Raw genomic sequence first — 14,328 nt, 5'->3', positions numbered from 1 at the left:
TTATTTTATGCCAGCATTGTGCTGATAAAAGTGATTGACCTACCTGACAATAGACCCCACCAATCAGATTATGTTATGGAAGTGACGTATCCACGCTCGAGAAAATGATCCGCCTCCTCCTGTGTAGCACTGCGAGCTGTGAGCTGAGCTGAGGCTGGGCTGATGTAAAGTTGCATTTCCGCGGCTGAGCAGATACACACCACCGGGCAGTCGCTCCTGGGGCTTCATTTACATTTCATTTGGAATAAAATACATTAACCTTCCCCCTCCTTGGCGGACAGACATGGCGACGGAGATAACAAAAGGTGTGGAACAGGTCTCAGTTGGTAAGGAATACATTTGCCTCAAACCAAAGCTAGCCCGCTTGTTGGCTACCCCCCCACACATGTGTGTCTTGTGTATTGCATCAGTTGCAGTGATGCTAGCGGTTAGCATGCTAGCTAACGCCGGTTTCTGACTACTGTCGGTCTCTGGCTCGCCGGTATCCATACATACGGGACCAGACTTACACAAACACTGCTGCCGAATAAATAACAGAGATTCCTAGATATTAAACTGTGAGCCGGGCGAAGGGAAGTGTAGGCTAGCGTTGAGCCGTGACAGCTGTCATTCTGCAGTGCTGCAGCTAAGGGGGACGCGTCAATCAGTCAGCTAACCTGCTCTGTGATATCCACCTCGCTTTGTTCTTCTGTCATTGAGTTGACGCACGTTTTATCATATAATGTAATAGTCCGCGCAGGCTCGTGCTTTTACACACACATTTGTTATCCATGCGAAATTCATGAGTGGATGTGCTTTCATTTTCGTCTTAGCAGCAGCCATATATGCGGGGTCAGCACGGTGTGGATCCCACCTAGAGAGTAGCCTATATAGGTCAATAATGCTATTCTAGTGACACCTTCTATCTATTAGCTAATGCTAATTGTACTGCAAATATCGGTGATCATACATCATATAAAGATGTTTGACGAAAGGATATATTCTATGGCTATAAGTATGTGGTGCAGCTGCCTGTCTACATATTTTGGTGTATTTTTGGTGTGTTTCAGGACTTGGTCTATCCCTGAAAAACTGGTTTTATAAATGATGCGAAGGGTAACTACAATAGACACAATGCCTGATTGCTAATGCAGAGTTGATCCCACCTCAGCACTAGACGTATAGATTGGAAGTGACTAGGCCATTTTGAACTTTTACTGTCTTTTATTCAATTTGTGATGTTTAGTGACCTTGGGCTTTATCTTTAGAGCTGTAGTTAAATCTAGGTGACTTCTATTTTGCCTTGGGTCATCATTAGGAGACTGCTGTTGTGGTGGAAGGTCAGAGCTCAAATGGAAGGAGATATCAGGAGACTGGGATGACTTATGCAGCGATATAAAATATATCATGTGTAAACCAGGGGTGGACGCCTAAGGTACCGATGTTTTGGGTCTGAGCTGAACACAGTGAACCATAACAACCTTAAAGTCTAGAACTATTGTCTGAGAGACAGACACATGAGACAGACAGACAGGCAGTAAGTGTAATATTAATCTTCCATATCAATATTAACCAGCCTAAAGAATAAAAATGATCTCACAGTTGCGATGCAGTCACCGTGGTTACGGTTCAGTGTGAAATAGAGCAGTGGTTGCAGTGAGCAGCAGAGGTTTTTGGTGGATGGTGGAGGCAAGCTCATACAATTTATGATCAAGTGCAGTGTTATGATCTGATTACATTTGCAAAACTAGTACGTACTTAATTTCACTCCTTAACATGTGGATGGATTATCTTGTTAATAGTATGCATTTTAATTGAAGGGTGAGGAGGACGTTAATAACAAATGAAATACTATATTTTTGTGATTGCCAAAACATGAAACGGCAAAAACCAAAATATGAATTGTCATTACTTTCTGAAAAATCAACTGTACAAAATCAACCCGGCCCCAAACTCAACCGTTCCTACCGAATTTATGTATTTAAAGGCTTAATATTTTTCCAAAAACAGCTGTCACACAGAAAATGTCACAAAGGAGTGAATGCTAAAAAAAATCCCCGGCTCCCTAAAGGCATTCTCTTTATAAATGGTGCTTCTTCTCACTCTGCCTCTGTGTCTCAGGTGAGCTGTACGTGTCGGACAAATGTGGCAGCGACCAGGATGGAGACGGCTCGGAGCAGAAGCCATTCAAAACTCCTCTCAAGGTGAACGCTCATGTCACTTCAAATACACCCGTTTTTTTTATTTTTTTTTTAGCTTGAATTGTATCTAGGCGTGTGTTCAAATGTAAAATGCTTCATGCCACAGGATGTATTGTAGTTGGAATAATAGTAGCCGGGGTATTATTGATGTGTGGTTGACCCCTGCTGTGTCAGTATGTCATTGTGTCGATGTACCAACAGGCTCTGATGTCCGCCGGCCAGGAACCGTTCCCCACCATCTACGTAGAATCACAGAAAGAGGGAGAGGTTGGTTCTCTTCATTTACACTGCAGTGATGTCATAGCTACTACACGTACAGGACATTTCTCAGCCTTGTTTTTAAAAGAGGAAAAAGAAAAATTCCCTTTTTTTAAAGGCAGAGTCAGCGATTCTGGAGAACGCTTGTTGTCAAAATCCCTTATTGGCAAATGAAGTGAATAGCTCCTCACGATCTAGCTACTTGTGCAAACTGTGTGTGAACTGAAAGAGGATCTGGTGTTAATACACAGCTTAGGCTCTGTAAACAAAGGGTACGTAAACAACAGCACACACACACACACACACACACACACAGTACTGAAAGGAAGCGAATCGTGAGGATATATTCACTGATTTTTGACAAAGTGATTTTGACAACAAACATTCTCCAAAATCGCTGATTTCACCTTTAACCCCTTTTTCTTTATTGATTTGACTTGGATTCATTCCAATAGATCATCTGGATTAGACATCTACTATCTCTCCATGCTTGCGAAGACACTGAACCATTTAGCTGTTAGCTGTTTTTATTTCACAAGCAAAACAATGGATTGTTTTAGTCACTTTATTTGTGTTTTTTTCTCCTCAGCGTTGGGCGGTGATCTCTAAGACGCAGATGAAGAACGCCAAGAAGGCCTTCAACCGGGAGCAGATGAAGTGTGACGCCAAAGACAAGAAGGAGGTGTGTCCTCTCTGCGTGGTTTAACATTGTGTTGTTTAGTTGTGCTGTAATTCGTTAGCCTCATAGCATAATTGCCTAAATCATATTTACTCTACTCTACTTTTACTCTAGATCTACTCTATTCTACATCTACTCTGCTCTTCATCTACTTTACCCTACTCTATAACCCTTAAAATATGACTTAGGCAATAATGCCATTAGGCTAACGAAAAGTAGATGTAGAGGAGAGTAGATGTAGAATAGAGTAGATGTAGAGTAGAGTAGAGTAGAGTAGATGTAGAGTAGAGTAAATATGATTTAGGCAATTATGCTATGAGGCTAACGAATTGATTTAAAAGAAGCACACGTAGCCCTGTGTTAAATGTTTGCCCCATGCTTGTTATTACAGGCAGAGGACACCGAGAGGAGAGAGAAGAACCTGGAAGACGCGAAGAAGATCGTAGTGGAGAAGGACCCCAGCCTGCCTGAGGCTGAAACGGTCAGTCTGTCACAATGCATATTCTTTCTACTATCACAACACTCTTAATGTACTCTATTGAATGCTGTATTTCGTTGTAGGATTTTTGTATTAACACTTTTTTTTGGCAGGTTAAAATGTAATACTACATTACACTATACTCGCTATATAATGTAGCTGAGTTTGTATTTGTCATATTTAGACCTTGGTGCATACACAGTAAATTAATTTTAACTCATGTTCTCAAGAATGGGCTTACTTAAATTAACAGCACCAACATTAACATTTGAGATGCTTAGCAAATATATGTAAAATTTGAATTAAAATTCACATCAAAATATATTCAATATTTTATAGAATATATATAAAATTTATTTTATATATTTTGATATCTGAATCTGGAGCATATACAAATAAGAAATCTGACTTTATATTTAATTTCAACTTAAAGTATTTGACAGTTGTTGTTCTAAAGCTGAGCGCTGACTGTGTTTTTCAGGCTAAAATCCGTCTTCTGGAGACCAAGAGAGGCCAAAGAGTCAAAGTGTTTGGATGGGTCCATCGTCTCAGGAGACAGGGTGAGGAGACTGACACATGACAATAAAAATTCATCCAAAGCCACGTGTTTTACTTTATTTTGTTAAAAAAATCTGACAATTTCTTTTAAATAATTCAATTTGCTGAGTCTGAAGATGGTTTATATTTGTGTCTGTCTCTGTCTTCAGAGCAGAAAAGGCAACACTTTCATTAAAATAATTGTATTTTTAACTGGTGGAGAGAAAGTTTGAAAGTTTTCATTTATTATTTTCCCCAGCTGTATTTTTAATCATTTTTTCCCCCCACAGGGAAGAACCTGATGTTCATCGTGCTGAGAGATGGAACCGGCTTCCTCCAGTGTGTCCTGTCTGATAAACTGGTACAACCTAGTAACTTCCCCATTTGACATTTTCCACTGTGCTCTCATCTTTACTTATCCTTTGTGTAGTATAGCAAAACACCTGATCAATTCAACTTTTCTGGGTAAAATGTTGAATTTGATTACAAAGCTACACGCTAACTGTATATTTCCTCTGATAACTAACTGACACTGACTTGTTTCCTTGTTTTTTGTCTCCAGTGCCAATGCTACAATGGTTTAATGTTGTCCACAGAGAGTACTGTGGCTCTGTACGGCACAGTCACACCAGTGCCTGAGGGGAAACAGGTAAACACCCCTGCTGCACACCACCCAACACACACACATGCACACTCGCACACACAAACATATACACACACACACATGCACTGTCTGACGTGCCTAGGTTGTTAATGCAGCAATTTGGTGAACTGAATTTGTAAGACTTGTTGTACTTACAGTTTTAGTCTGACATGCAACATCATTTCTTAACAATTCTTAATCCATAATACAGGGATGCACCTCCATGTGTAATGATTTCTCATTTAATGAAGTCCTTGGCCTGCACATGGTCACATGTAACATGCTGCCTAGAAACCCAGTAATATAGGAAGGGCATGAGGTCATACATTGAACTTGGATATTCACGGGGGTTGTAACCTGTAATACTGCAGGAATGGTTCTGATCTAAAAAGATGAAGAAGTTCCTCAGTATCGTCTGCTCTCTCACTCTCCCTCCCCCTCTCCCTCTCTCTCCCTCCCTCTCTCCCTCCCCCTCCCTCCCTCCCTCCCTCCCTCCCCCTCCCTCCCTCCCTCCCTCCCCCTCCCTCCCTCTCTCCCTCCCTCTCTCTCTCTCTCCCTCTCTCCCTCCCTCCCTCTCTCCCTCCCTCCCTCCCTCTCTCCCTCCCTCTCTCTCTCTCTCCCTCTCTCCCTCCCTCCCTCTCTCCCTCCCTCCCTCCCTCTCTCCCTCCCTCTCTCTCTCTCCCCCTCCCTCCCTCTCTCCCTCCCTCCTCCCAGGCCCCTGGAGGCCACGAGCTGCACTGTGACTTCTGGGAGCTGATTGGCTTGGCCCCGGCCGGCGGTGCAGACAACCTGCTGAACGAGGAGTCTGACGTGGACGTGCAGCTCAACAACAGACACATGCTGATCAGAGGAGAGAACGTCTCCAAGGTCCTGCGGGTGCGCTCCACCGTCACACAGTGCTTCAGGGACCACTTCTTCAGCCACGGCTACCACGAGGTGACACACACAGCCACTCAAATCATACAACACATCCATTTCTACTTATGTCTCTATAGTGGTCGACCGATATGAGTTTTTCAATGGCTGATATTCAGAGAGCAGGTCGGATAATATCCAATATATAATTTCGATATCACTTTTGTTTGTTTTTTGTATTTTTTGTTGTTGCATCTGATCAAATGTAATAATAAGAATAATAAAAAATAAAAAATTATAAACAAAATTGAAATTAAATTAACATGTAATGTAATTAAAGAAACTCCGGACACATCTACAAAAAACTGCATTGTCTATTGCACTTGGCCTTTCCTGGTGTTGGCTCTGTAAAATATTGCCATAAAGGGACTTATGGGTTTCTGTCCAGCCGTCTGTGATTATTGAAATAGCAAAAAGAAAAATCTACGTCAATTTAAAAAGAGCTAAGCTGCCTGCAGTATTTGCAGCCACTACTTTTTTATTTGGCCTCCTGAGTGCAGTCATCGGCCGATGCCAATAATCAGCCCGATGAATCTCTATATCTCTTTGTTACTGACAAAGAGCGCAGTGCAAAACCTTCAGGTGGAGGGCGTCTCATCTGCTCAACCTTTTTGTTTATCAGTGTATTTTGAATCTGACATTAGCCAACTCAAAATGAGAAACCTGCTATGTGAGTGTTGGTCAAAGATTGGTCAAAGTCAGCCCCTCTTTTAACTGTAGTTCTTTGTGCTTTGTTCCCTGGGTGTAGATCTTCCCTCCCACCATGGTGCAGACCCAGGTGGAGGGCGGCTCCACGCTCTTTAACTTCAACTACTTTGGAGAGGAGGCGTACCTGACCCAGTCCTCCCAGCTCTACCTGGAGACAGTCATCCCCGCCCTGGGGGACTCCTTCTGCATCGCCCAGTCCTACCGGGCAGAGCAGTCCCGCACACGCAGACACCTGGCAGAGTGAGTGTGCCCCTCCAACACATTAACACTCCAGTTAAACCAGCCTGGCCATGTGTAGAAACTGAACAACATTGAGAGGAAAGAAGACTGAATGATTCTGGTTTTCATCCATAGTGACTCATCATTTCTTAAAACATTTATGAAATCCTACCACACTTACTTCCATCAGTGTCACTGGTGACAGCGACCGTCTCTCACTCCAGCCTTGACTAGTTCCTTCCCAGCATGCAATGTGCTCTGTCTGGTCAACATAGATGAGTTGTCAGTCAGGTCAGCTATGTTGTAGGTAACCCAGGGGGAGACCGTTAACATATTTGTCTGACAGGTTTGAACTTGCATACTACACAAAGAAATGAGCGGGGCGAGGTCAACGTTTTTCAGTGTGGACAAATATGACCTGAAAACACAAGCATTTAATTTTTTTACATTTGAAAAATGTTTTGTATTATTCCACAAGATTACAAATAGAAGTCTGTTTATGTGTCCTAATGAATATACAATACAGTACAATATCCTAAACTTTTGGGTGTGTGTGAAGTAAAATCCTCTGCTATAGGCTAGCATCATGTAAGATTTGATTCCCTGTGTGTCCAGGTACACTCACATCGAGGCGGAGTGTCCCTTCATGTCCTTTGAGGACCTGCTGACCAGACTGGAGGATCTGGTGTGTGACGTGGTGGACAGAGTGCTCAAGTCCCCCGCCGCAGAGCTGCTCTACGACATCAACCCTGTACGACACCTTTCTTTTCATAGCGTTAGCCTATTAGCATAATTGCCTAAATCATATTTAAACTACTTTACCCTACTCTATAACCCTTTACATTTCATAGTCATTAGATAGAATTATTGATGTGTTTCAATGGTGTGTGTTTATTGCAGAACTTCAAACCCCCTAAGAGACCCTTCAAGAGGATGAACTACACCGACGCCATCGAGTGGCTCAGAGAGCACGACATCAAGAAAGACGACGGGTCCTTCTACGAGTTTGGAGAGGTGACCAGTGAACACCACGCGCACGCACGCACACACACACACACACACACACACACACACACCAATCAGAATATATAAGCACAGGCAACTTATCCAAATGAGTGACTGTCCAAAGACTCAGTAGCCCACAATCTCCTTGTTGGAGTATGGAGTTAGGGTCAGAAATCTTTTGGTACAGGTTCAGTTGGAGACAATCAGATCAAAAATAGGATTTAAAAAGTAAGAGTAATACAATTAAATGATGTATGTAGGGCCTATGTATATGATTCCATGAAGTTGGGACTTGGTTTAAGAAACAATCTGGAATAAAAAAGAAAAAAGTGCATGGCTCCCACATTTCCCATAATGCAACTGGATTGCATCTTTTCATTGGACTGCCTGGTAAACATCTATCAAATTTCACTTTGTTACTAGTGCTTTTTGTTGTACTCTTCACGATGGATGAAACAAACTTGACATATTAAAAGTGGTGGAGTGCCCCTTTTAATTAATCAAGCAATGTATGTGTAATCCTTCAGTGTATCAGGAAGTTAAAAGGCTGGTCAAGTATGTGGATTGTCTGGTCACATCATGGGTCACATCCACTCAGTATTAAGTCTCAGCTCACCTGCAGTTTCCACACTGACCTGTTGGGGGCACTGCTGTCTTTACTATCAGCTAGAGCTCCAGTATACAGTATGTTAGAAACATAAGCACAGAAAACTGTCCTCAGTGTGGGGTTTTTTTCCATGAAACTTACCCTGCGTTCCAAATCACATACTCTTACTTTTTACTAAAGTACATTTTTTTCATTATGTCGAGAAATGTCAAGAATAAAGACAAATACTGCAAAATGCTATTGGAGTTAGTGGGGCATTTATGTATTTTCAGCATACTACAATTAACCTGCATGTATTGGGACATCTTAAATCTTTCTCTGGCATACTAAATAGTAGGGAATTATGGGGATTGGAACGCAGGAATGGTTCCTTTTTAAAAGCTTATTTTTTTTTAATATCATGACCTTTTTCTTTTGTTTGCGTGTGTGTCTGTCAGGACATCCCCGAGGCTCCAGAGAGGCTGATGACAGACGCCATCAATGAGACCATCCTGCTCTGCCGCTTCCCAGCAGAGATCAAATCCTTCTACATGCAGCGCTGCCCCGAAGACAGGCGCCTCACTGAGTCGGTACGAACCAAGGGCGGCCAAACTTCAATCTAGTTTCATTTTAAACAAAGAAACCCTGGAGGTGTATCAGGGTGGTGTGCGACACTTACCAAAAGGTCTTATTTTTGACATCTTCTGGTGTATTGCAGGTGGATGTGTTGATGCCGAACGTTGGTGAGATCGTTGGAGGCTCCATGCGTATCTGGGACGCAGAGGAGCTGCTGGAGGGGTACAAGAGGGAAGGAATAGACCCCACCCCTTACTACTGGTACACTGACCAGGTAATACAATACTGAGGGCTGCTTCTCTCTTTGTTAGGAGGGATCACACACTGTGTCCTGCCTCCGTATGAGAGCTGGAATCAGTTGATTCTTTATGTCGGCACAGTTTGACAGGGCACGGTTACCCTTGATGGCTTGTTTTCACTGCCGACAGCCCGGGATATGCCGGACAGCGATAGCCACAGTCAGAGTGCATTCTATGGGTCAGAACTGTTGAATGGCGCTTGCTGCTGCAGCTATGTAACTATGGTGACATCGTAGCAACGGGACACATTGTAACCCGCTGATTAATTCTATGAAGAGGAAAAATACCACGCAATAAACAAAGCGGCGACATTTTTCACTAAACACCAAGTGATTCACCAATGCCAAGGTGATTACACACCGCGGTTAATCTCTAGCACGAAATTGATGATTCTGTCGACCAATCAATGGACTGCAGTCTTTAGCTCCACCCTTTTGGGAAAGTTTGGGGCAGCTTGGCACCCAAACAAAAGTCTCACACAAATAGATGTGGCACGGCTCGCTTATTACTTTTGTACCCTTTCCGACCTTTGACTGAGAAACCAAAATAAATGTGTGCATGTTCATTAACAGACGTGTGTGTGTGTGTTACAGAGGAAGTATGGCACATGTCCTCACGGAGGTTACGGTCTGGGTCTGGAGCGTTTCCTCACCTGGCTGCTCAACAGACATCACATCAGAGACGTCTGCCTGTACCCACGATTCATCCAGCGCTGCCGACCCTGAACAAACCAACTCTCTCTCACACACACACACACGCACTCTGTCAGTATATTTGGACCTTGCTACAATATTAAAATTCAAATAACCAGGAATTCTATGTTTAACTGCTTTTATTTAAAGGTAAAATCCTGCCAATGAACTCCGCCATGTCTTACCACAGAGTTAAAAAAAATCCATCTTGTGCACTCCGCCTCAAAACATCACAGCTTCCTGCTTATTGGTTCTGTCTTGAAACCTTTCTGACTCTGCTCGATGGTTATTTATATAACCAGTAAAAAAAACTGTAGAAGTGATTGTACAGTGTCTGCAAGTCCTGGAGAAAAAAAAATTATGTAGGATAATTAGTTTCCCCTAGATGAATACAGTGTGCCTCTGTATTAATGTACTGTAGCTCATTGGAAGCAAATGTCAGTGACGGGGGCATAAGGTGTGCTTCCCTGTGATGTCTTCAATAAGGTTTCTCACTAGATTGACTAGACTTGGATCCTATTTGGTTAGTTTAGATGTAAAAACCGGTAAAGGTACAGTTCTTCTGAATCATGAATTAGGCAGCGCTGCCACACACACACACACACACACACTGTTCTGCTCTGCCATCATTGTACTGCATGACTTAGTGGTTGGATGACGGTTGGTTGGTTCAAACGTCAATCACAAATGTACTGTATGTGGGAACATTTGCCTTGATTCCTGAAGGAAACGGCTGGGTCCGGAAATCAAAAGGTAGAATTAAACGTGAGCTGCTGCAGGTCTGTCAGATGATCAATCAGTCATTTATGGTTTGGAAATGTGACGACGGTGTCGGGGATCTCATTACATTTGTCTGTTCTGTTGTTTTTCATTTGAAATCTCTCCTCAACTCAATAAACTTCACTTAAATTAAATGGGAATCAAATAGATGGTTGTGACTGTTTTTTTTCTAGGTTGGATGTGTTGCATCCGTTGGACCAGGCGTATTCAGACATATACCCTTGACTAGTAGCTAGAAATAACTTTTTAATATTTCTGAAACAGACTAATTTTTCCTTTGATGATCATTAATTACATGTAAACGAGACCATCAGTGCAAAGAAGGCTATTTTTATATGTTTCCATTAAGTACATAAGATTTAAGTACCAGCAGACTACCTCTTATTATAGGTCCATGGGTAATATGCCAGGGCTACTACACTGGACCAGAGACCGATTTCAGCTGATTATCAGTTAAGCTGCAGTTCCTCTAATGGCCAAGGTGTGCTGCTCAAAGCAAACTTAACGCAATGGCATGACCTATTATTTACTATCTATGACATGACATGAATGGGGAAACTTTTCCACTTTCAAAAACAGATAGTAAAATAACAACTTGACAGACTGGAAATATGTAGACAGACACAAGACAAAGACATGCAGCTTGTGTATGTGAGAACTTCCTTCTTTAGGCACTGGTATTCTCTTGCTGTGTGTGTGTGTGTGTATGAATTCAGTTCCTGGTTCCTCTTTCAGGTTAGGTGATTTCTTAAGGAAGAAGGAAATGCAGCTTCTGACGTCAGTTTTAGAAAAACTGGTCTCGATTAAATAAAACCTGAGCACTTTTTAAACAGCATGCTTGTTATTACCAATAAAAAAAACATCCAAAAAATGAACTGAGGTAGCAGTTACTTTAGACTATGGTAGGTAAGTATGTGGACAGACAACCAGCTCCAGACAAAATAAGGCCCAGAGACAGGCATGGTACCATGAATTACTGTAAAAATATATATATATAATTTAATCAGAATAATGCATAGTTCCATCCATCCATCCTTCATTCACGCACGCACACACACACACACTTATAATCATATCCGGTAGGCCTTCGTGCCTCAACTTGAACCTAACCTTGACCAGTGACCAAAAATCAGCGTTTTACCTGAAAGCTAAATCTTTCAGCGGGAGATTTAGTCTCAGCCTCAGCAAAACTAAAACCAACTGTTCAAATTTAGACAACACAGACATAGGGCCACAGGTGATAGGGCTCGCACAGCTCAAAAATCTGAATTAAAACTAAGAAGTTGGGGAGCCCTGTGTAGAACTTAGTCTTTTCTTCATTTTTTTTCAAAGGACTCCTGGTTGAACTGTGTGTCCAGTGCCTTGGTCCGAAGATCTCCCAGCTCTGTTGTGTTCTGTCTCAGAACATCCTCCATCTTCTCGATGTCATCCATCGTTAGCTCAGTCTGGCATCCGGCATCTGCATAGCCTGCAATATTGCAGTGGGGAGCATAATTAGTTCATTCATGAATATGACTTAAGTGAATTCTTGTGAAGTTATCTTTTTTGGCAACCTTTTTACAAACATGAAAGTTCTCTGGTCCAATTATACAGGGTGTCCACTGTCCACAAAGTCTCTTTACCATTTAAAAAATGTATCCTAAAAGCAGTTGATATGTTAATCAGATTTGTTCTATGTATTCAGTGGTTATCAAAGTTTTTAATCACATTGCACTTGTGTATTTCAATGAGTATTGTGGTTTATTGAAACACAATCGGATACGCAGACTCAGATAAACTACAGGATTAAGTATGGCAGACATCCTAACCAATATGTGCATCCCTGACAGACAGGCCGCATACTAACCCTTAGCATTAAATTATGGCCTGTCTTTCAGGGATGGACCTATGGGGGAGGAAGGTTATAGGGTCTATTTTGAAAACCTAATTCGAGGTTTGCCTATATTTTCTGATAATCACATTTGTATTATGTAATAATATGCTGGTTACACATCTTAGTACAATAGTTTACCTTGATAATTTAATGTTCCATTCCCACTGATGTCCTCTGATTGTAGGTTGTCAGCTGGCTGCATCAGATCTGGGCTCATACCTGGGCTCTCAGCTGTCTGTTGGAGATCCAACATAGCCACTGCACATGCCGACCGTCTTTGTTGGTCCTCCTTCAGCTTCATCCTTTGCTCTCGTTGAAGAGATGCCTCAGATTTCGGCTGAGTGGTTTCGTAACCGAGCTTGACCGTCGGAGCCCAGTCTACCGACTCAACGTCACCCAAAGCACTAGGGACGCCTAAAAAATCCCAATGAAGCCCATATTAGACTACTGGTAACTTAAATCATTACTATTACTATTACAACACCCTAATGCTATATAAACACAGCCACAAAAAACAAAGTTAGTTTGCTAGCTGCTAACATACCTCTGGCGAAGTGGTCGCTGCAGACACGAGAGTAAACAGACTCTGCTCCTCCCGACAGCAGACGTAGGTTTAAAATCCACTTTTTACGGCGTTGTTCTGTGAGCTTTTTACATTTCTCACCTTTATGGACGACAACCTTTGGTACTCTAAAAAAACTCTTGTCTTTTTCACGGGTAGAACGATTTGAGCAGCCGTAAACTGCACAGAACATAGGCATCTTGACTTATTCACACAGCAGTTCTATGGGCAGACTTCACTTCCTGCCCTCCATCTGGATTTCGCGCGTTCGCGATGCAGCAACGTGACGTCACGTGAAACATGTATAGAGCTGTTAAGCCAGGGGTTCTCAAACTTTTGATAGCTGAGGGCCAATTTAGGAACCCAACATTGGACCGAGGGCCGCCGAAGGAAAAAAAATTATAAAACTGAAATAATTTCAATGGCCAGCGTCTTTGCGTCTTTACAGTTTACATGTATTGGTCAGCATCCAATACTGTGTAATTAACACATTTAAAGTAATAAATGAAGGGCTAGGTCTCATTTCAACATTGGGGAACACACATTAAAAGCGGGGGTCTGGGGGTTGTCCCCCAGAAAAATTTGAGGTTCGAACACTTCATTTTGTGCATTTTGGTTAATTTTTATGCAGTAATTTGTGTCTTCTGTATTTATTTATGGTGGAAATGTTAAGGAAAAGACAACTCGCTCCCATTGACACACATCTAATGGAATATAAATCAAGGCACTGAGGCATTCTGTATTGCATTCAAATATTTATTCTACTTTATTGTTCAAAACTTTCTACACATTGAAAACGTATCACCTTTTGGAGTGTTTTTTTGTAGGACTCACTACTCATGATGCAGCAGCAGTGTTAACTATTATGACACTATACATTGGAAATAAACAGGGTGGGCTATCAGCAGTCAACTAGGCAGATAGTTCCATGGCTATCAGCAGCTAGCTAACGTTAGTTTGTTAGCTAAACTTTAGGCAAAAGAGTTAGAAACCAGATAATGTTAGCATCCATCCTTAGACACTTGACCTAATCTAATTCACCTTGAATGTGAGAAAGTGCATCGTATTGGGCTTGACAAGCTCACTATCTAACAACTTACATTGGGACCACTACACTGCCTGCTGCACTGCGGGAGGCTGACCAGCCGTCTGCAACGAGAGGCAGAGGCCAGCCGAACTTCGCAAGTTTAATAAGTGGGGAATGAATACAAACAATTAGGAGGGATATTTAAGTGTTTCGACCCCTGTACTGTTTTTACTGTTACGTGGGACGCATCCCCTCCGTGCGTTTCAATAAAAAAAAATATGATAATTTTTATTTTTATTTTTTTAATAATT

General features: G+C 42.0%; 2 protein-coding genes across 3 annotated transcripts; one reads left to right on the top strand and one right to left on the bottom strand.

Annotated features, from left to right (window-relative positions):
- The first annotated feature begins 148 nt into the window (after positions 1-148).
- nars1 (asparaginyl-tRNA synthetase 1) lies at positions 149-10,696 on the top strand. 2 transcript variants are annotated; one of them, XM_080046764.1, is made up of 15 exons: positions 149-305; positions 2,101-2,183; positions 2,382-2,447; positions 3,028-3,120; positions 3,509-3,598; positions 4,077-4,155; positions 4,423-4,493; positions 4,695-4,781; positions 5,490-5,711; positions 6,439-6,638; positions 7,233-7,368; positions 7,518-7,631; positions 8,667-8,798; positions 8,927-9,058; positions 9,677-10,696. In XM_080046764.1, exons 1-15 carry the CDS (start codon positions 284-286, stop codon positions 9,806-9,808), a joined length of 1,659 nt encoding a protein of 552 aa, XP_079902890.1. In that variant the 5' UTR covers positions 149-283; the 3' UTR covers positions 9,809-10,696. The 2 variants fall into 2 exon arrangements, with proteins under 2 accessions (XP_079902890.1, XP_079902889.1); XM_080046763.1 differs by having other exon boundaries at positions 149-326.
- A 646-nt stretch (positions 10,697-11,342) lies between these two features.
- LOC307265313 (uncharacterized protein) lies at positions 11,343-13,189 on the bottom strand (the record flags this gene model as incomplete). Its single annotated transcript, XM_080047009.1, has 3 exons — positions 11,343-12,023; positions 12,567-12,842; positions 12,973-13,189. The coding sequence occupies 3 exons, from the start codon at positions 13,187-13,189 to the stop codon at positions 11,872-11,874; spliced, it is 645 nt and encodes a 214-aa protein (XP_079903135.1). The 3' UTR covers positions 11,343-11,871.
- Between the last annotated feature and the right edge of the window lie 1,139 nt (positions 13,190-14,328).

This window comes from Ammodytes marinus, assembly GCF_949987685.1.
Source record: "Ammodytes marinus genome assembly, chromosome: 18".
NCBI lineage: Eukaryota > Metazoa > Chordata > Actinopteri > Uranoscopiformes > Ammodytidae > Ammodytes > Ammodytes marinus.
The sequence above is the reverse complement of the archived record's forward strand: the minus strand, read 5'-3'. Positions and strand labels throughout refer to the sequence as shown.

Coding starts and splice junctions, on each gene's coding strand:
- nars1 (XM_080046763.1), top strand. CDS start 284: ATGGCGACGGAGATAACAAAAGGTGTGGAACAGGTCTCAGTTG. Junction 2,448..3,027: donor AATCACAGAAAGAGGGAGAG/GTTGGTTCTCTT, acceptor TTTTCTCCTCAG/CGTTGGGCGGTGATCTCTAA. Junction 4,156..4,422: donor CCATCGTCTCAGGAGACAGG/GTGAGGAGACTG, acceptor TTCCCCCCACAG/GGAAGAACCTGATGTTCATC.